The sequence below is a fragment of the Malaclemys terrapin genome, chromosome 9 (genome assembly GCF_027887155.1).
Source record: "Malaclemys terrapin pileata isolate rMalTer1 chromosome 9, rMalTer1.hap1, whole genome shotgun sequence".
Lineage (NCBI taxonomy): Eukaryota > Metazoa > Chordata > Testudines > Emydidae > Malaclemys > Malaclemys terrapin.
Genome location: NC_071513.1, coordinates 105,728,720 through 105,756,629, shown reverse-complemented (window position 1 = coordinate 105,756,629; position 27,910 = coordinate 105,728,720). Strand labels below are relative to the sequence as shown.

Sequence of the window (27,910 nt, the reverse complement as noted above, 5' to 3'; positions counted from 1 at the left end):
AGTATCTTATTTAATCAGGATTTGAACTGCCTTATGCCTATTTACTTTGCTGTGCACAGATTAATCTATTGCTAACACATATTGCAGTTATTGCTGTATTCACCCCCCCAAAGAGGCACAAGGAGAAAGAAAACAAATAATAATTTGCCCTTATATAATACCATCATCTGAGGAGCTCAAAGCACTCTGCAAAGATTAAATTAGCCTCAAAGCAACCCCTCTGAAGTTACTTGGTTAAATGGAGACACAGAGCAAGATTAAGGGACCTGCACAGGACACAAGTCAGTGGCAGAGCTGGGACATGCCTTTAAAGGTGGGGGAAATAAAGTCCAGTGGGGAAAGGGGTATACAACTGCAGTTGCCAACTAGACCAGAAGTTGAAAAGGCTGAATGCATACTTGTAAGTGTCACAAAAAGAGAGGGATTAATGTCCCTTTTGACAGAATCATTCAAAGAGAATAGAAATTTACTGGTTTAAGAAAGAAACAGTTCTGCCTCAGAAAGACACAAGCAGCTGTTATGCTGTTTGCACAGGATTCTTTTAATGTCCCAGTGTCTGCAAACCACAACTTGAAAATCCTCCCTGCCACATAACATTCCAGACCACAATTGCATGAAACAGAAAAGTCCTGTTAGAAATTACCAGAGCTGTCTGAAAACTGTGGAAAGTTTTGCGTCACATTGCAAAAGCTTTTCCTGTGGAAAAAATATTTTGCAACTTTCTATTAATATTATTCTTTGCTGTCAGTTGATGCTGGAGGCTTTAAATTTTCTGGTTTCTGAGGATTTTTCATGTTGCTCGGTAAGAACTTTGAACGCAGCTTTATTTTGTAGCATTTCTCCTTTTTTTAGCTGACACCTTTGGGTCTCCCCCATCGACTCTTCTGCAGACACGGAAGAGGATAGGAACAGAGATACATGGAAGTGGTGAGGTTACAGGCATGAGGAATTGTATGGCACAGCTGCATAGTGACCTAGGTCCCTGCAGCAATCAGTTGATGGCCTGAAGAGTTAATAAAAAGAACTTTTTTTTCCTTCTTATGTGAAGAACATTCCCACAAAAATCTCTGGGGCGTAACCAGCCTGTGATTCTTTATTTCAGTTTTCTGTCATGAAAATTATTGTGCAGCATAAAGGACAAAACAAAGATATGACTTTCAGTGTTCTCCAGTGCTTTGAAGTCTCTGGCAGCAGACCACAATATCAAATATAAAAGACTGGCGCAAATAAATAAATGCCTTTGGGAGTGAGCAAAACCTCCTGCTTAATACAATACATATCCTCCCTGATACAAAACAGAATTGCAAAAAGTTTAAAAGGGGAAAAAAATATTTTCCCCCTGCATCCTGACTATTGTTAAAGCAATGCTCTTCTCTAGCTCAAACTGGAATTAAATCAACTTGATGAGCAGGGTGAGCGAGATAGAGCGAGAAGGAGGAGATGGTCACGATCACAAGGTGAAGGGTGGTGGGCAGGGGAAAGAGCAAAGTGGACTGAAGAGTGATCAACACAGTGAAGTAATGACCCAAGGACGTGTGAGTAGAGCTAACAGCTGCTCAGCAGGCAATCCCAGTGTCATCTGCTCTCAAAGAACTCATGGGGATCTCAGGTGCTATGGACCACTGAAGCTCTTACTCAGACAATACTCCTGCTGAAGTTAGTGAGAGCCTCCCCTGCCTGCAGGCCTGAGGCCTAGAATATGAGTGACATAGAAGAATTTGGGGGGGGGAGACATAGGGGGCAAGAACAAAAAGTCAGTCACAATGGACATCAGTAGGGTCCCCAAAAATCTAACATATTGCTGCCTGAAAGGTCTGTGAAGGCTCCCAAAATTTCCCCCTCAAGGGGAAAAATCTTTATGGATCCCAATTCTGAGATTATACTGCCATCTTCTTCTCGTGGGCTAAAGGGTTAAAATTCTCTGCACTGCATGTGCTTTCCAGGCCTGGGCTTCCTTTTCCAATGTTGACGATGTGTGTGCATCAGGCATTCCTGACCTCAAAGCTCACCATTCGTGTTCTATTGTAGTTATGAATGCGAACAGATTCCTCAGTTACATTGATGGAGTACACCTGGGATGAATTTAGCCCTGTAAGATTGTATTATTCCTCTATATTACATTGGACTGTAGTTTTAGGATTACATCTGATTTAACCCTCTTTCCCAATCTAAATTCCCTGTCAAAATGAAGGTTAAGCATAAAACCTCAGTTTTAAAACAAGTGATGCACAAAACTGGTGTGATAAATTGGGGTGTGGGGGGGGAGCTCCCTTTCATAGACACCCAGCCAGCCAGCTGGCTATGGAACCCCTCTTGGTGGTTGTTCTCGGTGCTCCCTGAGCGCTGACTCTGCAGCCAATGGGAGCTGCGGGGGCGGAGCCTGCCTTAGCCCCGCTGCGCTCCTGACTGGAGCCACGCGCGCTGCCCCCTCCGCGTGCCGCTCCAGGAAGTGGCCAGCCATGCGTAGGGTGACCATATTTCCCTAGGCTGAATACAGGACACCAGGTAAAATTACCCGTATTCAAGCGAGTTCAACGGCAATCAATCATACAAACATTCAAATTAACATTAAGTTGACTGAGCCCCTGTTAAATAGAATCCAACTACACGGTATTTCTTTTTATTTACCTTCTTATCTTTAAGGCTTTAGGGTTCACACAGGGAGGGGGTGACACACACATCCCTACCCGCACATACCCACACTGAGAGGGGTGACACACAGTCCCATACACCTCTCGTACGTACGTACGTACATGTGTGTGTTTGTGTGACCAACCAATCTGACCCTCCCTACCCAGCACTCTCCATCCTCCATGCCTGGCTGGACCCCCAGGACAGAACCACCTCTCCTGGTACAGTGTCTTCCTGAGGCAGCACATGGGGTGGAGGGACATGCAGGGTCACATGCGCCCCTCCCCTGGTTTCTGCCAGGGTTCACACCAGAATGTGGCTAGCAGCAGCCATTTGGCACTGTGCCAGAGGGAAAGGATGGGAGCTGCTTCCAGCTGCAGGGGAGGAGCTGGGGGTGGGAAGGGATGTCCTGGCCTCTGACCAGCCTCCAGGCTGCTGCTGCTCATAATCTAGCCGCCTCCTGTCCCCTGGCTACAGCGCAGGCAGGAAGGGGTTAAGCCCTAAGGACGCATTGTGCGCCAGGGCCCAGGGAACCTGACTGCAGGGGCTTCAGCGACCCGGCCAGAGAGGTGACTCAGCAGAGGAGGGTGCCTAGGGGACGGAGCAGCCCTGCACTCCCTGGGGGCAGACCCAGGGCTGGGGAGGGCAGGGGGGAGAAGTGCGGGTGAAGAGGGTGCTAAGCCCCAGCCCATGGGACTGCTGTTGAGCTGCAAGTCCGGGGTGTGAACAGGCTGGAAATCACTTCCCCCGACCCCGTTACTCCAGAGCTTAGCGGAGGGGTGGAGAGGCTTCCCCGAGCCAGTGCTGTGCAGGGCTTTGGCACACGCAGGGCTTGGTTCTTCCTGGCCAGCAGCCCGGGCCGGAGGGTCTTGGGCTTTCCGGGGTGCCAGCCCAGGCAGAGGTAATGGGGGAAGGAAGGAGCCTGCTGACCAGGCTATGTGTGAGCTGAGCGCCCTGCCCAGGGGCTGGTTCTCCATACAGCACTGGGAGTGGGACACGCCCTGCCAGGGGAGATATGGAGGAGCATAGGGGCTGGAGGATGGGGTGAAGGGGCAAAGCAGGGAGAGGACAGTGAGAGGGGCAGCATGTAACGGGCCGATGGGTGGGCAGCAGAGGCGACGCATAACTGGCCGCTGCCTGGCGCCTGCCTGCACTCACCAGCCTCTGTAGCTCACAGGCAGTGGGCCCTGGAAACGGGACGGGGGGCAAGACCCTGCTGGCCGAGAACCGGCACGCAGCAGGGGCTGTGCTGATGGACCAGCAGTGGGAGCGGCCAGCCCTGCACGTTGCATCTTTGCCCTGCCACCAACCTTGCACACCCACCCCCATCGTCAGCCACTGGACAGCCCCCCATACTCATCGCTGGTGGGCGGGCGGCTGGCAGGCAAGCAGGGATCTGGCCAGCAGCCGGATCTTCCAATACTGATGGGGAGGGAGGCAGAAAATACAGGACAATTTGCCCATTGTTAAGAAAAAGTCAGGACACCTGCAGAAGGGCTTAAATACAGGACTGTCCTTTAAAAATGGGACGTCTGGTTACCCTAGCCATGCGGCCCCTGTGGGGGAGACAGGGAGCTCCGCACGCTCCCCCTACCTGCAGGAACCACACCCACAGCTCCCATTGGCCTCAGTTCCCAGCCAATGGAAGCTGCAGAGTTGGTGCCTGGGGTGGGGGCAGCGCATGGCAACCCCCTGCCACACCCCAGGGACTTCTGCCGCGGGGATGTGCTGGACGCTTCCGGGAGCCCCGTGGGGCCAGAGCAAGTAGGGAGCCTGCCTTAGCCCTGCTGCACCGCTGGCCTTTTAGTGCCTAAAATCTCCTGGTTTAGTTTCAGTAGCCTCAGGAGATAGAGCCCGATTCCGGGAGACTCCAGGCAAAAATGGGAAGATTGGAAACCCTACAAGCAGCTCAAATTTCAATGGAGGCAATTAGCCTGTTTACTAGCAAAAAACACCATGAGCCCGCCAGTGAGTATCCACCACCACAAAGCAGGCAGATGAGTTCCTGCCACAGCCAATACATCTTCCCACAACTAGGCAACAACGGAAATGGGGAAGGGTGGAGCACAAAGGGAGGGGTAGAGCTGGGAAGATGGAGCAGGCAGGCAGTGCTAGAGCCGGGCAGGGCGCGCAGGAGGGGACTGGATGGAGCGCACAGGGAGGGTTAGAGCCGGGCAGGAGGGGATGGGATGGAGCGGGCGGGGCGGGTTAGGGCCGGGCAGGGCGTGCAGGAGGGGACAGGATGGAGCGTGTACTACACAGTATTCAAGGTGTGAGCGTACCAGTGATTTAGATAGTGGCAGTCTAATATTTTCTGTTTTATCATCTCTCTTTTGGTCTGGTCAGCTTTGCCATCATGTCTGCCACTCCATCTCCTGAGATCCTGTACCTTCTTTCTAATCCTCAGAGATGTCCTGACCAAACTGGGCCAGAGAGAGAGGGACCCACACAACATCGTCACCCCTACTAGCTCTGGCTGAATCCCAAACACCACCTGGGACAAAAAACAGGATTGGCCTTTAACAACAGCAGCTCCATCCCACAGCAGTTAACCTCTTTTCCCCAAAAGGACAGTTCTTACCATCTTTGATATCATCTAAGATTATCAAACAAAGGCTTTTCCTTCTAAAAACTCTCTCCAGCTAAAGGGAAAGGGAACAAGGTATATTGTTAAAATGAAACCCTTACTTAATACTTGACATTTCAAATGCTTTAACTGTTTTTCCTTCTTTGCTGTATCTTTAATAAAAGGTTCAAAGATTTTTAATGAAGTGTTTGTACCACGGTATTAAGCAGGCGGAGGTCTCTGTCTGCCAAACCCCAAACTTTGTCTAACATAGTTTAATGTTGGACAGTGACAGGTTATGTTAGCTCTTTTGGTCCATTTATTCCATCTACATTAATACAACAGGACCCTCTCTTATTGTGGTGTAAGAGTGCCTTACATCAACATAGCTTACGTTGGTAAGGAATGCACTTACACTGAAAGCACTCAAACTGGAATAAGCGCACCCACAACTACATTGCTCTGAGTGTGGAAAATCCACACCCCTGAGTGACACAGTTATGCCAACCTAACTCCCAGTGTAGACAGCACTTTGTCAATGGGAGGTCTTCTCCTGTTGACATCCACAGGCACTGGCTTCTAATTTTCCCTGAGGGTGCTCAAGCTCTGCTCAGCCCCAGATCATAGGCACCGATTTCCCCCTCTTTCTTGTGGGTGCTCGACACCCCCCCCGCGCCCGGCCCTGCCCCCACTCCACCCTGTCCATGAGGCCCTGCTCCTGCCCCGCCTCTTCCCTGCCCCCATTCCAACCCCTTCCCCAAATCCCCACCCCAGCCCCACCTCCTCCCCTGAGCACGCCACATTCCCGCTCCTCTCTCTTGGAGCATGCTAATGCTCCCAAACAGCTGTTTGGCAGTGGCCGGGTGGTAAATGCTGGGAGGTAGGCAGAGGAGCGGGGACACGGCATGCTCGTGGGGGGAGGGGAAAGAGGAGGAGAGGAGGGGAGCTTGGCTGCCAGTGGGTGCAGAGCACCCACTCATTTTTCCACAGGGGTGCTCCAGCCCTGGAGTACCCACGGAGTCGGCGTCTATGCCCCAGACCCCACCCCAACTCTATCCCTTCTCCCAAACCCCCATCCCCACCCCACCTCTTTCCGCCCCCACCCCATCCCTTCCCCAAGGCCCCACCCCACCTCTTCCCCACCTTGTTCTGCCCCTTCCCCCAGGCATACCCATCCCTGCTCCTCCCCCTCCCTCCCAGCGCCTTCTGCATGCCGCTGAACAGCTGTTCCACAGCATGCAGGAGGTGCCAGGAGGAGTTGATTGGCTGGGACCGCTGGTGGGCAGGAGTAGGGGGAGGGAGGGGAGCTTGGCTGCCGGTGGGTGCTAAGCACCTGCTAATATTTTTCTGTGGGTGTTCCCACGGAGTTGGCGCCTACAATAGCTACTGCCTCTCGGAGAGGTGGAATACCTACTCTGACGGAGAAGCTCTCCTGTTGGTGTACGTAGTATCTTCACTAAGCACTACAGTGGTGCAGCTACACACACTGCTGCAGTGCTGTAAGTGGAGACAAGTCCTGAAATGCCTTTTACAGGGAACAAGATGCTACTTTATTTGTTGCTTATACATGCACTTGGATGGGAGTGGGTGAAACCATAGGACACAGGGGATTTCGGTCTGGTCATGTTCTTTTTGGGTGTGCCCATGACCTCTTTAGTATCACTGAACAAGCAAAGTGCTTGGAACCACTAAGGACCATAATAGAGCTTGCACTTAAATGAGTGTGTTCTATACCACTTCCCTTCCCTTATGGGACAGTCAGCACCTAAGCTAAACATTTACCACATACGACAGAAAGAGAACGAATGAGAGAAACTAACTGCACCTCTCAGTCAGGGTGAAAAGCATAATGTGGTTTATAAAATAATCATTGAAGATTTATGGCAAGTCTACACTAAAAAATTAAGTTGACCTAAGTAATGTCCACATACAGCCACCACAGTAATTGAATTGGTTTTACACATCCATGCTGCTCTCCTGGTGTCAGCAGTGCTCATCCTTACCAGGAGCACTTGCACCATTTTAACTGCATCAGGAGAGTTTCTGAAAGGCAGCAACAGTCAATATAGGCAAAGCACCCTCTACGCTGACACTGCATCAACCTAACTACATCGACTTAAGCGCCATGCCTCCTGCAGAGGTGAAGTTATTAAGTCAGTGTAGCAGGCAAGTTACAGCAGCGGGAGCTATAGTTTAGTGTAGATGCTTACAGAGTTAGGGTGACGTAAGCTGCCTTATGTCGACTATGTAGCATAGACCTAGAGAGACATCATGTGGAAAAGATTCCCTCGGTTCTGTTTAGGTGAACAAAGTGAGGAGAGAAATGTCTCAGATATCACCAATCTGCCTATTACACATCACATTGTGTGGGGTTTTTTTAAGCAAGAAAAGAAATGTGAACAATGAAACATTGACACAAGAGGCAGGAACCCTTTTGCCATCAAACGGTGAAGAGAACCAATCCCTCTGCTCATTGTGTCACCACTCCCTCAGTGAGCGACTGGCTGAGTCACCACTACCACAAGGTCAGTTATTCCATTGCCTCCCATTCAAATGCCCTCATGCAGGGTGACTTACTCTGAAGCAGGGACTGGGCTGAGAAGCACATGTTAATATTTCACTGCAGGTGAGGATTTTTAAGTCAAACATTCATCAATGATCAATATCACTAATGGGGGGTTGATGAACAGACCCTCTGAGCAGAGACCATGATTGGTCCAGGTGACTCATCCAACAGGGGGAGGGATAACTCAGTGGTTTGAGCATTGGCCTGCTAAACCCAAGGTTGCGAGTTCAATCTTTGAGGGGGCCATTTAGGGATCTGGGGCAAAAATCTGACTGGGGATTGGTCCTGCTTTGAGCAGCACATTAAACTAGATGACCTCCTGAGGTCCCTTCCAACCCTCAGGTTTATACTTGGGATTGGTGCACCAAGGGCCAGATTTTCAAATAAGTGATGGTTAGATAAGGGCAACTGGGCTTTTTTTTTTTTTTTTATAAAAGGGGGGGATTTGATAGCTGCTTTCAACTACCTGAAGGGGGTTCCAAAGAGGATGGATCTGGACTGTTCTCAGTGGTAGCAGATGACAGAATAAGGAGCAATGGTCTCAAGTTGCAGTGGGGGAGGTTTAGGTTGGATATTAGGAAACACTATTTCACTAGGAGGGTGGTGAAGCACTGGAATGGGTTACCTAGGGAGGTGGTGGAATCTCCTTCCTTAGAGGTTTTTAAGGTCAGGCTTGACAAAGCCCTGGCTGGGATGATTTAGTTGGGAATTGGTCCTGCTTTGAGCAGGGGGTTGGACTAGATGACCTCCTGAGGTCCCTTCCAACCCTGATAGTCTATGATCCTTTCCTTCCCCTGCCTCCTTTGGCCTTCAGTGTGGTTGGGTTCCAATGCATGAAGACAACACAACAGCAAGGGTCAGCCCTGGGAGGACTCTAGGTTAGAGGGGGCAGTGCAACTAGACAAGCACCTATTAGGAAATCACTTTGCACAGCATTTTTTTTTCCTGGAAAGCTGTCACAAACACTTGCTTTCTTTTTAGCAAACAGTGCCAATGTGACTCAGTAAAAGAAACCAGACTTTCCTCATCCAGCTATTTACATTCCAGGCCATAACATCTCCTTTGTCTTCAGGGAGGGAAGGCATGAAATTATTCATTTTTTATACAGGGCCAAGAGTTTGCTAAGCACTTTTCAGACAGCATGAAGGGAGGGTTGCTGCCCCAAGCACTTTCAATTTAAAGATGTACACACACACACACAAATCTATGAGAAACAAGGGAGCTGTACCCAAGGGGCTCCAACCCACTGGAAGTTCTTGTCTGCAAAATCTATGAAGTAGCCTTTTTGACATCAATGCTGTTACATCAGGGATGAATTTGGTCTGGTATGTCTTTCTCTCAGATTCTCTTCTGTAACCATTATGGTACTGCTGGAAGACTGGCTTACCTAATCCCTCAGCAGATGTACGGCTGTGCCTCACTTTCCATGGAGTGAGTCTTCCTAGGCTGGTGTGTGGATTTGAGACTTTAGCCACAGTCCCCCACCTCTCCCTTCAGAGGCAATAAAAGTCCAAACAATAACACACGCTCTTTCAGCTACCCTGGGATCAAATAGTTCCCTTGGCCCGTCCCAGATAAAGTCCTTCCCTGTGGTCACAGGGGCTCCCCCTCCATAGCGGAATTAGGACCCTCCCTCAATTCAAGGCTCCAGCCTGGGACACAAAGCCGCTGTTTGCCTTGCATTCCAATCTGCCTTGCCTCAGAGTTCCCTGGGCCACTTCTTGCCTGCTCCCTGAAGACTTCTGCCAATCCCAGTCCCACTACTAGTTCCCCCTCCATAGAGAACCACTGCAGGTCTCACTCCAGGCTCCCGGCTGCTGGTGTTCCACAGGTCTCCCATGAGGCCTTCCCCAGCCACTCCCAGCCTGTTGCTTGTTCCCTCTCAGCAGGGAGCCATGCTGGCCCTGACCCTGGCCCACAGTGCTCTCCATGGGCAGCAAGCCCTGGTCTTCCTCCACTCACACAATGGTGATTTCTTTTATGTTCCTCCCCACAGAAGCTATGCTGCCTCTCTATCAGTATGCAGTCACATGACCCCTCAGTCATGTGCTCCTCTGGGGGCCTGAATCCCACCCAGAATCATTGGACCTATGTCCAAGACCCCATAAGAGGTGTGCAGGGCCAAGCTGGGCTGAGCCCTTAAAGGGCCAGCACGCTCTGATAGTCTCAGACGGTACTGGGGTTACAGCTATCAACAGCAACAGAAATCCAGCTCGCACTCCTAAATCGAACACAGGCATCTCCTGCACCCAGTTCAGTAATGGACTCCCCAGACTCAGCCACGGCTCAGGAGGCAGTCCGGAATATCCCATGTAGGGGTGCACGTTAGCTCATGCTACACTATAGTGCCAAAAACTCCCACGGGTGTACTGAGGTCCCACATCACAGAGCCCCTCGATACGTGCCCCTGGAGAGACTTCACCTAGAATATTGCGCATACAGTGCTTAGATAATAAGGCCATAGGCACTGTGGAGATACCTATGTAGACTAACAATCAGAGTCACATTGATTCACTTTTAGGCACCACAGTACTGAAGAGCTGGAGACAAACTAGTTGGAGACAGTGGAGACTAGCTCATGGTTCATCACATGACTTATTTTACACTATGCATCTTCATAAAGGTGTTTGCACTTAGTCTCATGGCAACTAGACAGTTAAATAGATAGTTGGAGTTACAACCAGCAATATGCTGGTTAAGTTAGAGCTGGTAATTCCAGTGAAACATCACTGAAACAGCATGAGAGTGAAAAATATGTTCCCAGAAAAATTATACCAGACGTGCCTACTAAGGCACTACTGATTTTCTACTGTCAGAGTCAGCATTTTTCTCTCATCACTTACCAGCAAGTAAAATTTAATGTCAGATCAGTGACAGAAACAGATACGAATGCTACCAAAATGAGATGTAAAATGAGATCTTACAAGAAAGCTAGGACTAGCCCAAGGCTAGCTAATTTCTGGAGAAATGATACGCTCCATGTAGAGCACATCATTACCACAGGAGCTCTTTGTTGTGTGGTTTGTAGTTACAAAAGAAAACTGAGAACTGAATTTCTTCAGCATTAACGTGAGCTCTGCCTCACTCTGCTTCGGAGCCTTCCCAAGGAGAGCTCTGCAGGTACAGTCTGGTGACAGCATCCCTGGGAACTTGGCTCTATTGGAGAGAGCTTCAGGGAGCGAATATTAAGGCACAAAAGTCAGGCAGAAGCTGCATCATCGGCTTGTTCTGTAGGCTCTTCTCTCCCCACCCCAGGGAACTCTGCCAGGAAACTCTGAAAGGGGATCCTCAGGCAAGTCTCCAGTCTTCCATGTGGATTCCTCCTGCGTAAACTCCTCTATTGCTCTATCCCTTTGTACCTGCCTCTCCCACCCCCTGACATTCTGTCTCCTCTTACCCTTACAACTTCCTTAGGCCACTTATCCTTACAGTACTGCCAACCTCAAGAGATCAAAGATCATGAGTCAAACCCCCCAAAATCATGAGATTGGCCAAAAATATCATGTTTTTTTAAAAGACTATCCTGTTATTTTTGGTCTTGATTTTTGACCCCCCCCCATGCCCATTGTGTGTGTGTGTGTGAGAGAGAGAGAGAGAGAATTAGTGTTGCCTACTCTCCCCAGTTTATTGGGGGAAATGATTTTGGTCCCTGTTGCAGGAACTCTCACCCCCACATCTGTCCATCCCCTGTCCAGCAATAAATTCTGTCCCCGCCCCACCTCACCTTCTCCTGTGGCTCTTTACCCCCCTCCCCCCCCACTTGGGGCAGGATGCATCAGAGTCTCCCCTCTTTCAGGCCGGGCCAGTGGCTCCAGAGGCTCTTCACCCACCTCTGCCCCTTCCCATGTGGGTGCTGCAGGGAGGCCGAGGAGCAGAGACACCATCCTGTCCCCATTGCTCACAAGTAAGGAGGTGGCAGCACCACCTTGAGCTGCTGGGCTTTCGCTTCAACGGCTTCGGGTTGCTATGGGGAGGGAAGAGAGAGCTCTGCCTGCAGCAGATCTGATTGGTTATTCTTTCCCAGGAGGCGGGCAAGTGGGGCAGGCAACCAACCAGAGGGCTCAAATTCACAAGAAGGCTGGCACTTTAGGAAACATTGCCAGACTGGCAACAGACTCCAGCCCCAGCCAAAATTCCCTCATTACCAAAAAGTTGGCAGTGATACTGATATGTTTTCCCCAGCTCCCCTCACCCTTGCTATAACAACTTCCTCTCTCTTTCTACCCATCTACCCCACATCACCTATTGCACTGTGCCTTGAGAGACACTGGGTGAACAATGCTCTATCAAATTAAATTGCATTGTTAAGAGAAGAAGGAAAGGACCTTTGGACCCTGGAAGCTTGTGTATTATAAATTGTTGGTGCAGGGAAAGATCATCACATTATCTCAGTTGTCAACAGCCAATTAAGCTCTAAGACACACTGGAGGCACTAGCAATGATCATAACTGTCAGACAAATATTTCATAACAATAAATAAACCAAATCATAGGAGAGGTTTTCCAGACACATTAAGCTTAGAAAAAACAAGTCTTTTAATTTTTTCAAAGTTCTGCCTAATGGTAGTTTGTAAATCATATTCTATGAGCTATTGCTTAGAAGAAAATATCATCACTATACAGCCTTTAATGTCAAGCTAATCAGTGTCTTCTCTTATGTTTATCTTTAGTGTCCATAGGGCAGAAGGAAAGACCCAGGGTGATACAGTCTCAATATGTTTAAATATACCCAGGAGCTTGTTTTCAATAAGCCCTAAACACTAGCAAACCGTATGCCTTGTATTGAGCTAGGTCACTATAGCGTAACATTGCAAAAGTGTCTTGCTACAAAGGAAACCAATAGCAAACAATATCTGGGATGCATACCACCTCCTACTTCAACTTGCCCTGCAAATATCAGCTCTCCCCTATCAATCACTATTTGGAGAGCACTGTGCCATTCAAGTTCTGTAGCAAAATGGCTGAAATTCACAGATGTTAGAGAGACAAAGTGAGAGGTAATATCTTTTATTAGACCAACTTCTGTTCATGAGAGAGCTCTGTGTAAGCTTGAAAGCTTGTTTCTCTCACCAACAGAAACTGGTCTATTAAAAGATATTACCTCACCCATTTTGTCTCTTTCATATCCTGGGACCAACATGGCTACAACTACACTACATAAATAGATTTATTAAATGCTCATACTCTGAAACAGGTGACTATGGGTATGACCCTCTTCCCATTGATGTTAAAGGGAATTTTGCAATTGACTGACTTCTGTCAGAAGAGAGTTTGGCCTAGTGTTTCTATCCTATTATCCTTAGCCACTGGCAATATTGCATTTGCTTGTAATTCTTCATCAGCATATAGAGACAAATATTTTAGCTAGATAGGAATGGGGTGGGAAAGGGGTTTAACACTGGTTTACTTTGATTGCAAAGCACACCAGCTAGGAAATTCCCAGTTCCCACCACAGGCAGGAATGTATTAGTCTGATATATGGTTGTTTGCATTATACTGCAAAAAGTGTGGTGTTACAGATAGGACATATAGCTGAGGTTCCAATAATTTGTGATTAAAAATTTCCTGGCACTTTTCATTGGAGGTAGAGTATTAAGTCCAGGTGTCCTGACCAGATTCCAGTTGGATAATTACAATCTGCCAACCTGTAATTTTCCCTGCAAAAGCTCTGGGGCTCTTCCATTTCTGTTCTCAGCTGTTTATATTTGACACTTTTTGTCCATAGCTCTGCTTTACAAAGAAGTGGAAATATCGTCTCACATTCCCATTTTACAGGAAGGAAATCTCAGTGTCCTATTTTTACAGGGAATAACTGACTTGCCTGAGGTCACATGCTAGATCAATGGAAGAGGTAGGAACAGAACCCAGGTCTCCTGGCTCCCAGTTCAGTACCTAATGACCACACCCTCTTGCCCCCCATTCAGTAATACTACTATACTCCATTTAAAAGGTGCTGTATTGTACTTCCTCTTGTAGAAGAGAGCAGAATGCTACCTTCTTGCAAGCCATCACCATAGCGCAGGTCCATGAGAAATCAATAGTGAGCAAAATGAAGCCCTCCCTGTTTATTGCACCTGCTCTCCCCCAAAGCTGAAAAGCATTCAATTTCATACAGCATTTTCTTTCTGGAGAGATGTCTCATTCCAGGCAGAAAGGTTCATTTAATTATACAGGAGATACTAGGAGAGGGAGATGTGATAAGGTGAACATGAAATGCTATAGTGCACAGACGGGAAGGGGGTATGCCTACACAGCAACAGCTGTGCACATGCTAGTCTACCCAACATAGCTTGAATCCAGTTAGTGTAGGTAACAACTGCCATGAAGTCAGCATGGCCCAAGCTTCAGAGCAGGCTAGTGAGCAGAGTACATACCAAGGGCCCATGCAGGGCTTGAACTACCCATGCTGAAGCCCATACTGAACTGTTTTCATTGCTATTGTTACCTGCAGTAGCGGAATTCAGACTGGCTTGGCTTGAGCATGATAGCCCATGCTCATGTTTTGCAGTGTAGACATACCCTAAGAGAAAGACTGGTGGCACCTGTTGACACTCTACAGAAAGAGAAAGTACCGATTCTGTGTATTGATGATCTATGTGCATTATAGTTTGCTATGGTTGGGTAGACATAATATTAATAATATCAAAAGTGTGTGTACTGGCCGTATTTCCCTGTGAAATCTCTTATTGGTTTATTACTGTAAAAAGAATAAAGTTATGATTCCCATGTCATAATGTTAGATGAGGTTGTTATTGCTTTGAGAGAACTCTTACTGGGTGACAAATAGTCCAAAGGGATGGATTCATGTCTTTAAACTTCTCAGCCGACACTGCATGGCCTGGTTACTACTGTAAAGACTCCAGCAAGGATCAAGCAGTAAAGTGTTCAAAAAGGTAAATAAAGAATTACCATAATGAGCAGCTCTTAAAGAGGTAAGCCTGAGAAATGTCAACATCCCAGGTTTCAGAGGGGCAGCCGTGTTAGTCTGTATCAGCAAAAACAACTAGGAATCCTTGTGGCACCTTAGAGACTAACAACATTTATTTGGGCATAAGCTTTCGTGGGCTAGAACCCACTTCATCAGATGCATGGAGTGAAAAATACATTAAGCAGTACATATGAGAATAGGCCACTTCCACCTTAATTGAATTGGCCTCGTTAGCACTGACCTGCCACTTGATAAGGCAACTCCCATCTTTTCATGTGCTATAATATATATTCTGCTTACTGTATTTTTCACTCCATGCATCTGATGAAGTGGGTTTTAGCCCACAAAAGCTTATGCCCAAATAAATTTGTTAGTCTCTAAAGTGCCTCAAGGACTCCTCTTTGTTTTAACATCCCAGTTGCAAGCTTTATCTATCTGATTAACTGCAAATTGATTCTGCCTTTTCTAAAAGTCTCCCCTGAAGTAAACAGAGAAAGTACTAACTTATTAAAATAACTTTTCCATAATGTGCCAAGTAATAATATAGCACTTAAACAAGGAATGTGATGCTTGTGAGAAAATGCTCCTCCTCCCCCTTGGTATTTAAACGTACTTACATATGCTTGGTGAATCATTAACCCCAGGGGGAATGGTTCTCTCACTATAATTATACCCGCCCCCTGTGCTGGAGCGCCTACTAATTGCAGTGGTAACCTTCTAATTTTGGAATTTTACAGTCAGAAGTGGAAAATGGGTATTAATGTTCCTTCTGACCCTGTTTTGATTTAAATAAACCTTTTCTAGATGGGCAATTTTATCCCATTAAATAATGTTTGGTTAGTAATATTATTAATAGAATAACCACCAATCACAAATGACAAGGTTGCTATTACATCAAGGGATCCTAGTGACATTTCAAACCATGAGGCTACAGCTGGAGGGGTTGTTTAGAAATCATTAAAACAACATGGAGTCTGGTGGCACCTTAAAGGCTAACAGATTTATTTGGGCATAAGCTTTCGTGGGTAAAAACCTCACTTCTGCATCTGAAAAAGTGAGGTTTTTTTTACCCACGAAAGCTTATGCCCAAATAAATCTGTTAGTCTTTAAGGTGCCACCAGACTCCTTGTTGTTTTTGTAGATACAGACTAACACGGCTACCCCCTGATACTAGAAATCATTAGAATCTCAAGCAGGTGTTAAATGGTTTTAATTTCAAAAGTCATATTACATATTACTTCCTAATGCATTTCCTTAATTGTACCATGACAACATTCTTTGACTTATCTTAGTAACAAAATAAAATAATAGCACTTTACTCAGGAGACCCCCAACACATTGTATAAGTGTTCATAAACCTCAGCAAGTCCCTGTGTGGGAAGCAGCATTATTCCCCTTTCAGAGAGGGTAACCTGAAGCGCACAGAAGGTATACATCTTGCTGAAGGTCACACAATGAGTGAGGTAGTGGAGCAGGGAAGATAACTCAGGAAAACATCTCCCAGCCCTTTGCTCCAACCACAAGGCAATATTCCCTCTCATTCACAGAGGGAAATGTTGGCTTCCTGAGATACCACCTCCGTAAATTGATTGTCCAAAACCCAAAAACAATAGTGAGAGCAGAAAGAGATACCTCTGGGGAACGGCCAGCCTACGTAACAAAGTAAGTGGCAAGAGAGCTGTAATATTTGGTCTAGTTCTCTTTGTTGGGCTTGTTGTGGGTTGGTGTTTAGGGGCCTGCAACATATAGGAGATCAAGCTAGATAATCCGGTGGTCCCTTCTGGTCTTAAACTCTATCAAAAGTAGGGTGACCAAACAGCAAGTGTGAAAAATCGGGACGGGGTGGGGGTGGGGTGGGGTAATAGGAGCCTATATAAGAAAGACCCAAAAATCAGGACTGTCCCTATAAAATCAGGACATCTGGTCACCCCAAAAGACAGTAAGTGACATCCTGCACAAACTACAAAAAGCAAGTTAGCTGAAGGTCAAGGTGTCTAGATTGCTGGATCTATGAGGAAACCAATTATTTGCATTTGTTTAGTGTTTTTCATCACAGGATCTCAACTGTTATAAGGTTGACAAATATCATCCTCATGATATAGGTGGGGAAGTGAAGGCACAGAGAGGAGAAATGGTTTGCATAATGGGAGAGTTGGGAACAGAGACTTGGTCTCCTCATTCCCAAGTCCCCGGCTCTTAAGCTCTTCTGACACCTAGCCTGTGTCTTTTTTCATACTCCACAGTAGTCTGGTGAGAGACCTGGTGGTACCGTGCACTTCTCTTGTATTGTGTTGTTGCTAAGGGGGAGCAAAGGCTTCAATTGTCAGAAGCATTCACTAGTTTTTGGGTGCCCACTTTGAGATGCCCAAGATGCAGGCTGAGCACTCAAAATTAGTGGATGCTTCTGACAGTATCAGCTTTAGTGTTCAAGTTCCTGCATACAAGAAGTGTGAGTTTGGGTAAATGGTTCCTGTTTGGGCCAATCTCAGCAGCACGCTCCATTGCGGGGAAAAACAGAGAGCAAATTAAATAAAGTACATTTTATTTAGCACTCAAATAATGCTTTTCCTGTTCAAAGTGCTTCACAAACATTATACAGATTAAAAGAACAGGAGTACTTGTGGCACCTTAGAGACTAACAAATTTATTTGAGCATAAGCTTTCGTGGGCTACTGCCCACTTCTTCGGATGCATAGAATGGAACATATAGTAAGGAGATCTCTGTAAGTGTATATATAACATGAAAAGGTGGGAGTTGCCCTACCAACTCTAAGAGGCTAAATAATTAAGATGAGCAATTATCAGGAGAAAAAAAAGAAAAAACTTCTGTAGTGATAATCAAGATGGCCCATTACAGACAGTTTGACAAGAAGGTGGGAGGATATTTAACATGGGGAAATAGATTCAATGTGTGTAATGGCTCAGATTAACCCTCATAATACCTGCCAGAGGCAGGTAAGGGCAGGAATAGGAAATTCCTTGGGACATGGAGGGCACACCTGCCCTATGACCCTGACCTTGTGTGTGGTACTGACCTCTGTCTCCCAAGCAGCCAATATAACCTTGATGCTGAGCTTCCCCCACCCTTCACTGGGGCAGGAGGGGGCAGCTGAGCTGACATTAACCCCTTGTTCACCAGGAAGCAGGTCCTGTCACAGGGCTAAACTCACCCTGATTTGAACACGCCCAAACTTTGAGGAATCTAAATCTTACAGCATATTCGAATTTTTCAGCTGAGCCCCACCTCAGATATATTCTGATTCAATGGGAAGGTTTGTCTGTGCAGCTCCTATTAGTGTCACAGAGAGTCACAGCCCACTATTGCCAGACCCAAGAACCCACCAGTAGTGGGATGAGCCACAGAATGTTGGGAAGCGTCTCTGAACTGAGCTAGCAAACTGAATTTCACCCTCAGCAATTAAAGGCCTGACACGGTTCCTCAAAGCTACTAGGAGTTTGGCTATTGATTTCAACAGCTGCAGGAGCCATCTCCAAAACTAAGATTAAAGCTGGAATTTTTTTTTCAAGTCAGGCTCCCCATTGTGTGGGATACAAGTGTATACACCTGTATTTAAGTTGCATGCAGTTACCATGAATGCACATCAGAAGGCTGCATACATGCACACTATACATGAAAGCACATAACCCACACACTGGCTCTCATACAGCCCCCACAACTGGAGCACCTTCCTCTGGCAGGCCACAGCATGACAGGCACACCTGCCTCAGTTTTTCTCCTTCAGAATCCAGAAATAGTCCAGAGCATCTTCCCAAGTATAAATACAGCCCTTGTAGGGTTCATTTATTATAAAGGAAAACCCCCATGCACACAGACAATAACCATAGTCCCGACAATACATCAAGTAGAGACAGAGACTCCACACCATTTACCAGTATCCCTCACCTTCCTTCTCACCCTCTCTAGCCCTGAGAGCCATCAGGCAACTCCCTCTGCTTCTCTCAGCCTTCAGTTCTCTTCCTCCACTTTCTCCGGCCATGGCTCTCTGGCTCAGGACAGCAGACTAGCTCTTAGCCCTTTTTAGCCTCCCAGCACTGCCTCAGAAAGCTCAACCAGCTAGCCCCTTCAGAGGATCCTAGCCCTCAGCTCTTAAATTCCACTTGGAGTGAGCTGATGATTCACAGGTGCACAGGCCCTGCTCCCTCTTAAAGGGCACCGATTGTAGTGTCCATGCAATAGATGTCCATCATTATTCAGTTTTGCATGCAGTTACAGTAACTGATTAAAAATCAGCCTTAAATGTTTACCTTGTTCATTTACAAAAATTCTAAAGCTCAAGACCCTCCTTCTTTCAATGGTGAAACAAACACCCCTGCAGGCCCCCAGGAATTATCTTGTGAATTCCTTTTCTTGTTGCTCTATCAAACCAGTCATCATATTGAAAAGTACACTACAAAATCTAAAGTAATCCCTTCATCTTACGGGTAGGATTGTACTGTTTTGGAGATGTGGTTTTCTGGAATGTTCATTTTTGGGTGAGGTTAGGCATAGTGAACAGCTTCTAGAGGAGAAAGGATGCACAGGTTGTATCAGGACTCCTGGCTTCTTGGGGAATGGTCTGTCAGGTGGAATGGAAGTTTGCACACAGATATTTCACCCCAGCAGAAAATGAGTTTGCCTGACGGGGTTGTTCCGCAGTGAATATGGGAAAAGAGAAAATAACCAGATAAATAGTTGGAAAAGTGAAACCCCCTGGGGCACTTTATTTATTGGAACAGGGAAACAAAGAACTGCAGTTCTCATTAGATGCTAAAAGGACTCCAAGAGACACTAGCCCTATTTATACTTCCAGGGCCTGATTCTTCTCTCACTCACACCTGTGTAATCAATGGAGTCATTCCCAATTTAAACTAGTGTAAAGGCCCCTAGTATTTCATGCTAACAGAGCACGAGTAATTGTCAACTGTGACAGCACAGCAGGCTTCCCCAGTGGGGAGAGAAACCGATCAGCAGCATAGGACCATATGTACAGGGCACAGTCCTGTATTCAGAATTGCATGCTGTAGGCCGGGTGCTACATTCATTCAGGCAGGGCCGGTGCTACCATTAAGGCAAACTAGGTGGTTGCCTAGGGCGCCAAGATTTGGGGGCGCCAAAAAGTGGTGCCCCCAATTTTTTTTTTTACACCATTCCTGGGCTGGGCTGCCAGTGATGGGCTGACACGTGCGGCTCAGACTCCCTCTCCCAGCACAGCGGCTGCTCCATGCAATTATTGTCATTGCCAGTGGGGGCGGCGTGCTCGGGGAGGGGGCATAGCAGAGGTGAGCTGGGGTGAGGAGCCCTGCGGCAGCTCCCCGCCCGCCCTGAGGTACCCCCTCCTCCCGCGGCAGCTCCCCACCCCCCTGGCCTGGAGAGCCATGCGGCAGCTCCCCACCCCAACTCATCTCTGCTACACCCCCTCCCCGAGCACGCGGTCACCGCTCTACTGCTCCCGCCTCCCAGGCTTGCGGCACCAATCAGCTGTTTGGTGCCGCAAGCCTGGGAGGGGAGAATTAGAGCGGGGGCGGCGTGCTCCGGGAGGAGGCGGAGCAGAGGTGGGGGGGAGCTGCCGCACGACTCCCCGGGGGGGAGCTGCTGCGGGGGGAGGGTCCCTCAGGGTAGGGGGGGGAGCTGCCGCAGGGCTGGGGGCGCAAGGTGGAAGTTTCGCCTAGGGCACGAAACTTCCTTGCACCGGCCCTGCATTCAGGCAGATTAGACTGAGAATTTCACATTTAAAGGATATAAAAATGTTACCGCCATAACTGTATAATGCCCTACCCTACCTCAAACCCCCATTCACTCTCTGCTCCACCACAGTAACAGTAGCAGTGAGGCAGAGCAGGGACTTAAAGCAAGGGAAAAGTGCGTTCTTGCAGCTAGCCCATGCAGCTTCCAGACTGAGATGACTCAGCATGGCAGAGGAAACTGAGTCATGTATGCTGGCTGCAGTATTTGCAGATGGCAAGGTGACCATTGTGTGCAGAACTGCATGCAGTGTTCCTCACTCTCAGTGCCTCAATGAAGTTACATGACTTCTTGTTGTTCACTAAAGCTCCACTGAAATAAAATAATTATTGTTTAGATTCAATTCCCCTGAATTCAATGGAGTTACACCAGAGTTTAATTTGTCCCAGTATTTTAGATCAGATTCCCTCCTGGGCCCGCCCTGCCACCTGCTCACAATCCTCCTTGGAGCTGTGACTCCAGGGTTGAAAAGTGTTGCCATAAGCATGTGCAGTTGCATGTCTGCTTCACTTTGCTGTTTCATGGACCTTAAGGCCAGAAGGGACCATCGTGATCATGTAGTCTGACCTCCTGCACAATGCAGGCCAGAGAACCTCACCCACCCACTCCTGTAGTGGACCCCTAACGTCTGGCTGAGCTAGTGAAGTCCCCAAATCATGATTTAAAGCCTTCAAGTTACAGAGAAACCACCATTTACACTAGTTTAAACCTGCGAGCGACCCATGATCCATGCAGCAGAGGAAGGTGAAAAACTCCCAGGGTCTCTGCTAATCTGACCGTGGGAAAATTCCTTCCCAACCCTAAATATGCTGGTCTGCTAGACCCTGAGCATGTGGGCAAGAAGCAAACATGATGTCAGGGGTGGGCAGAGAAAGCACTAAGCAGAGAGGATTACTACACCAGCCATTAGCATGGTAAGCTATGCTATGCCCTTGCCCCAAAACCCTTTCAGAGCACATCTCAGGAGAGCCAGAGGTTCCTCATGTAAGCCAGCCCCATGTTGTGTACAGGCTATGCACACTTGTTAAGCCAAATGGATCCGGTGCAAAATAATTTGTTTCATGGACCAAAGCCTGAACCTGCACAGGGAGTTTTCCAAATGGCCTAGGAGTGGAGCAGAACCCGTCCAGTAGCTCACAGCGCACCAGTGGAGCTGAGCCGTGGTCACTACTGCATCCCATGATACCTCCCATGTCTGGGTCACAGGATTTGGACCTAAATTCAGGTTGATGTAGACGCTGCACCTCTCACAACAATGGGTATGAATCTGCCTCCCTAAGTATCCAAAACAATAGGAGTTAAAACAACGTCCCATCTGACAGAAAGGCAAGGAAGTTCAGTTACCGTTCCCCAAGCAATAGGCGACCCTGTTCACTGAGCACATTAGCAAGCTGCATCAGCCTGCCCATGAATGGGGAGTCAGGAGCTGAGAATGAGTAATGCCAAACTCAGCCACAATAGCATTACAAACAAAGAGACAATTCACTGAGCCTCATGGGCAGGGGACTTGCAACTCTCCCAGTCATAGTGTGGTACCAGTCTGTGCACAACGGCTCAGCAACACGAGGATGGGTCAGCTTTGTCGTCTGTCCATTGTACGAGTGGCTGAACTCTCTCTCGTGGATATGTCTCCTGTTGTTCTCTGCCCTCCCAGCACTGAAAGAGACCCTGTCAAAACTAGAGGGCCTAAGACGCACATCCCTCAAAAATTGCACATAGTATCTTTCAGGGGACTCATCCACATTGCAACAGTAGTAATAACGCTCTGCACTGCAGTAGTGGGGTGAGCACTTCATGAGCAGGAAAGCCTGGCTTCCCAGCACCCCAGAGACAGCAGTTACTGTCCCATGGAAGCATCAAGGGGTTAGTGGTGACACAGGCCATGCAGAGGAGGTGCTGGGAAGAGAATCTATTTAAGGTCTAAAGCTCAAGCCTCATGCATCCAGATTCCCAGAGCCCTGCTCCTCAATGTAAATGTATCAGACACAATGCATAGAGTCTTAGGCAGCTTCTTCTTAGGCGGCTCGATGTCTCCCTCCAATGACATTGCTCTTGTACCTGGTCACGTTCAGAATATCCTGTGGTGATAGCAGGCCGTGTGGCTATTCTAAGTTTATTCCTGCCCTGGGGGTTGCCTTTGGAATGGGGCAGGAAGGAGGGTCATTAGAGATAGGCTCATCAGAGGAAGAATAGTTAAAAGGGAAATGTGGGAGGAAATTCAATGTGTGGAGAACTGTAAAAGGACAGAGTCTCCCTTACCTGCAGGGATACAGGCTGGGTGAGGAAGAATACAGTTTTCTCCCAAGAATGTCACCTTCCTCCTCCTCTCTCATTTCATCCTTCCCATGTTTCTTTACCCTTCTTCTGTTTTTGTGTTGCTGAGAGATCCCTCGTGTCTCCTGAAGTTCATTAATCAGCATGATCAATGTGCTCTCAGCTGAGCCCTACAATTAATCTGTAAAGTTTGTTAGGAAAAAAGGCTGATACGTTCATTGACAATATTTATTGTACTTGAGTACAAATATTGCAGCATAGTCTGTGTGACTGTCCTAGCAACGTCTGGATCTAGGGAAGGTCATTCCTCAGCAAGAGTAGCCTCCCTATTGCACAAAATGTAACTAACTTATAATGTGTCCTCTATAGACTATAGCAGGAGAGAAACAGTAATTACATGGGGTTCCTCTGTGGATAGGAGCTTTTAGAACACAGATTTCAGATGGTTCCAGAGGTGTGGTGTTCACCTCTGCAAATAGCTTTGTTCTGTGCAGTGCTCTTCTGAGGGGTCTGCTCTCTGCGGTGTCATTTTGCTGAAGGCACTCATAGAGGAGACAGATGCAGGCAAGTGCTTTCTTATGAAGACTTCGTTCATGTTCTGTGTTGTTCTCAAACTAAAATAAAGGTTATTCTGACTCAGAGTGCCTGTCCTTTGGGTGTTGAAAAGAAACAATTCCCAGGTAGGCTCCCCCTCTGACTCTGCACTAGCCTTATCACCAAGGGAACATATGCAGAACAGTGGGAACTAGTGACATCTGAATCTGGAAAACCTCCCTCATGCCCCAAGAAAGAGAACAACAGAAAAAAGTAAAACCTAAGGCAGGTCCTAACATGTTCCTCACAGAACGACCCAGACTCAAGAACTGAAAGTCTGATATACACACTTAAAAGCCACAATTCAATAATTTCCAAAGAACCAGGAAGACAGAAACTCAGAAAAGTGAAGGTGGGAACATGGAGAGAGCAAGACCCAGCAACTAACACACAAGAAATTAAACCTCGGACTTCTAGAGAGTCCCCATCCCCTCCCCCCCGCAGCTCTCTTATCCCCCACCCAGTCTTTGAGATGGTCCGTAAGGAGACAGGCAAGTCTCAAAGGTAGCCAGGACACATACAGCATAGGGCTTTCTTGATGAAAATCAGCACCTCAACATGCACACAAAACCAAAGCAGTTCAAAGAATCTGAAAAATTAAGTATCGGGGGTAGCCGTGTTAGTCTGTATCCACAAAAACAACAAGGAATCCGGTGGCACCTTAAAGACTAACAGAAAAAAGGTGCCACCGGACTCCTTGTTGTTTTTGAAAAATTAAGACGTTCTTTTGCTTTGGACTGCTAACATACTTTTTAAACTACAGGGGCTGGCCTTTGCCTTAGTACTCAGCAGGGGAAGGTGTCTTTGAGAAGTCCAAAGGAAGTTAATTAAGAAATTAGCTAGTTAACAAATCTGAGGAATTGTCCCAGATTGAGGTTCATAGAAGTGGTTTTGGAGCAAACTGATAAATGAAACAGTAACAAGTCACCATGACCAGGTGGTATTCACCCAAGAATTGGCTCTAGATACAAACACTATCAGTTAAAGTCCAACCTGGGAAGAAGATTGTTGCTACGTACCTATCCCAAACACTTCCAACCAGCTGCCACAGAAAATGCTCTGTTAGTCTGGATCCTCCCCCTGACCATAGCTCTTATTGGTTTGCATTATATGCAAGTGACATAAAAACATAATGAGCCATCTTAAGATAAGGCATAAACCCAACTCAACCCTATGCATAAGTTGGCAGTGCAAATCATAATCCACTATATAAAGTGCAGGCAAAGTGCTGAAACAGAGAAAAACCCAGGCAAAGAAGCAAACTCACAGGCAGAAACTTTTGGGAAGGGAGAAAAAATCCTAAAGTTTTTGGGATTTCTGCCCATATGTAATTCATTACCAGTAATTCCAAGTGTTCAGAAATCATGATCAAGTTACCCAAAATCATGAGTTTAGTTTCAAAATCATGAGATTTAAAAAAAATCAGGGGAATTATTTGCCTTTGTTTTGAGAGCCACTAAGATCATGGTTTCAAGATTTTCTGTGCAACCATGAGGGTAGAAAGGGCCTTTTAAAAAAAAAAAAAAAAAAAAAAAAAAGAAAGAAAGAAAGCTGAGATTCTCACCTAATCACTTGCCTCTGGGAGCTGGGGCTTTAAGATAAACATCAAATATTGGTTGGTTGGTGCCTGAAGAGGAAGAAGCTCACCTTGCCCAGTCTGTCGGGGTGAAAACTCACGAAGTCAGAATCACCAGCAAGAATAAATCATGACCCAAATCTGAAAATAAGTTTACTGTAAATTCTTTTCCTGCTGGATGGGAGGGGGAACCTCTGATCTGGTGTCAGAGCCTTCCTCATTCAAAGGAGCCATCGGCAACTGCTCCATGCATCCTCCAAGCTGCATGGTACTCTTGAAGTACTCCAAGCCCAGGATCTTGTAGTTATGAAGTTGGATCCCCTCTATCATTACAACAATAAAATGGCCAGAAAGGGGCTCACTTTTACAGGTCTCGTGCTGTGTCATTTCTTCCATCATTGTAAATTTATTGAATTCTGTACAGGATTTATTCCTGTCCCAGGAGGCCATTTTCTAGCTTGACTGCACCAATAGCTGGTAGCTTAGGAATGCCATTTATTATCAGAGATGGGCTTCAGCTGCTAAATTCAAATCTAGATCATGAAACACAGAGTCTGGGATTTCTATCCCATAACAAAAATAGGAAAATACAGCTATGCATCTGGACTGAGGTTTCAAACTCCCCACAGAGTTCATAGGATGTTTAGATACGGAGGTTTCATTCAGCCCATCTACTTATTAGAAGCTTTATTTCCAGGAACGTTTGCAGTCAGAAGCACTGCTCAGAATTTGAGTTTCCTCAGCAGGGCTGAGCTAAATGAACTGAGTTTTTCCCTTTAAGAAACAAGCACAGTTCAGCAGAACACTTTTAAATGTGATTTCTATCAGCAGAACTGGTTCCCAACCTTAACAATAAGAAAAATCTGATTTCCAAGCTCCTTGGGGAAAGGACAGTGCCTTTGTCTCTGCTCTGTACAAAGCTGTGCAGACTGACTGTGCTAAATAAGTAAGGATTTGGCTGGGGGAGAAGCAGCTGGGAAGTGGAACAGGGTAGCATCCAGCGGCACTTAGAGGAATGTGAACTGAGAAATAAGAGGATCTCTGTGTGCTGTTACACTAATCAGAGCACATGGGGAGTAGCTCCTTACAGTTATTCCATATACATGTCAGGACAAGGAAGAGCAGAATCAGGCCCATTGGACTGGACTGTAGTATGGAGTTAGGCTGGTGTATAGATTTGACTACCATACATTCTTCTCATGGATCCGCTCCATTACTTATCCGAGTAGAGCCGATTGTCTTCCTTCAGAGTAGCAGGGTGAGCCGCAGGGCCTCAGGGTCTCTCTTTGCTTGGCTTGTTCGACTGAAGATACTAGGAAATGAGATTTCAGTGTCAAAGGAAGAGTCTATGTTTGAAGGGAGAACTAAAAGTTAAGTCTGATCCCTTTATTTCAGCAGCTGCTGTGGTGTTCCTGGAACTCCAACAAATTTCATCCAGTGCTGACTCAGCACAGTATCCCACAGGCACGCACATCCCAGGAGGTGCATTGTCGGGGCAGGGTTTGCAGACTGACTCTGTCTGGTGGAGGAACAGAGGACTTTGCTCTCCAGCCAGCACCTTTCAGCAGCACTGAATACTCTTTTATAAGAATAAAGATTAAAACAACAACAAAAGACTTGTATTTTCCTGCCAGTCAGTGTCGGAACTGCTCAGCTTCCCTTAGTACAGCAATATTACAGGCTGCTGCGCTAGGGGAACCCAAACCAGGCAGGAATTCTCTTTATGGCTTCAGGAAGACAAGCTGCTTTTACACTCCATTAAAAAATTCATAGCGACATGGATTATGCAAGAACCACCTCCAACAACAAAATCAGTTTCCTCTGCAATTAAAAAGCTTGTGTTTAAATTTCCCTTGTAGTTTTAATTGAACCCTGGGAAATTAAATTATTTTCATAGTCATTATCAACTAAATCCAGCTTGGTGGCTGATTTTATATTTTTAAATCACTGTTTGAAAAGAGGAAATGGCATTTCTGTGATTTGTCAATGTCTGAGTTCTTACAGGGGTTCTGAGTGTTTGTAGTACTCCCTGGGGACTATGCAAATATCACATAAATAGCTTAGGCAGCACAATAATCAACAATTTAATTTCTTCTAAGGCTGACATTCAATTTTAACTCAGGAAGCTGGTCTGACCTCAGGCAGCTTTTTTAAACAGCAGCTGTAGAATACTCTAAATCCATAATGCACTTCACAAAACAAGAGCTCGGTCACACTAGAAGCTGCCTTTAGAGGAAGGAAATATTAAGAGAATATTTGTCTCTTTAAAATAAATCTCAGCTATAGATTTGATTACAAATGTTTTCTGACAGCTGAGTGCCTAAACTCACTTTAATAGCTCTATTGTGGAGGGAGTTTGGTACAATAGTTAGCCCAAAGGACGGAGATCCAGGGTACCTAGCTAATCTATCTGTTGAAGGATTTATATTGTTACCTGTCACCATAGTATCTGAGTGTCTTCCACATATAATCAATTCCACGAGTGAAGTCCTTGGACTTCATGAAGTCTCTGGCAGGTCTTCCTTTTTGGAGTAAAATTCTGCTGGGGGTATTTTTTGTTTGTTTGGCTTTATTTGTTGGCCAGCCAGAACATATTACCCTTGTACGCCACAGTCTGCACTGGTTGCCAATCAACTTTGGGGGAAAGGGGTTGTCAAAGTATTCTCTCCTCAACAGCTTGTATCCTGGTTATCTAGGAGATCAATAGGCTGGCTGCCATAGACTCATAGAAGCGTAGGACTGGAAGGGACCTCGAGAGGTCATCTAGTGCAGTCTCCTGCACATAGGCAGGATTAAGTATTATCTAGACCATCCCTGACAGGTGTTTGTCCAACCTGCTCTTAAAAACCTCCAATGATGGAGATTCCATGACCTCTGTAGGTAATTACTTCCATTGCTTAACTACCCTTACAGGAAGTTTTTCCTAGTGTCTAATCTAAATCTCTCTTGCTAAAATTTAAGTCCATTACTTCTTGTCCTGTCCTCAGAGGTTAAGGAGAACAATTTATCACCCTGCTCTTTATAACACCTTTT

The 27,910-nt window shown here is 46.6% G+C and overlaps 1 protein-coding gene across 1 annotated transcript in view; it reads right to left on the bottom strand.

The window, feature by feature from the left end:
* DLG1 (discs large MAGUK scaffold protein 1) overlaps nt 1-27,910 on the bottom strand; it is a 498,578-nt gene that overhangs the window by 407,841 nt on the left and 62,827 nt on the right. Inside the window, exon 8 of the mRNA XM_054039246.1 lies at nt 9,504-9,523. Within this exon, the coding sequence (XP_053895221.1) occupies nt 9,504-9,523 (20 nt within the window). The remainder of the gene's footprint in view (nt 1-9,503; nt 9,524-27,910) is intronic.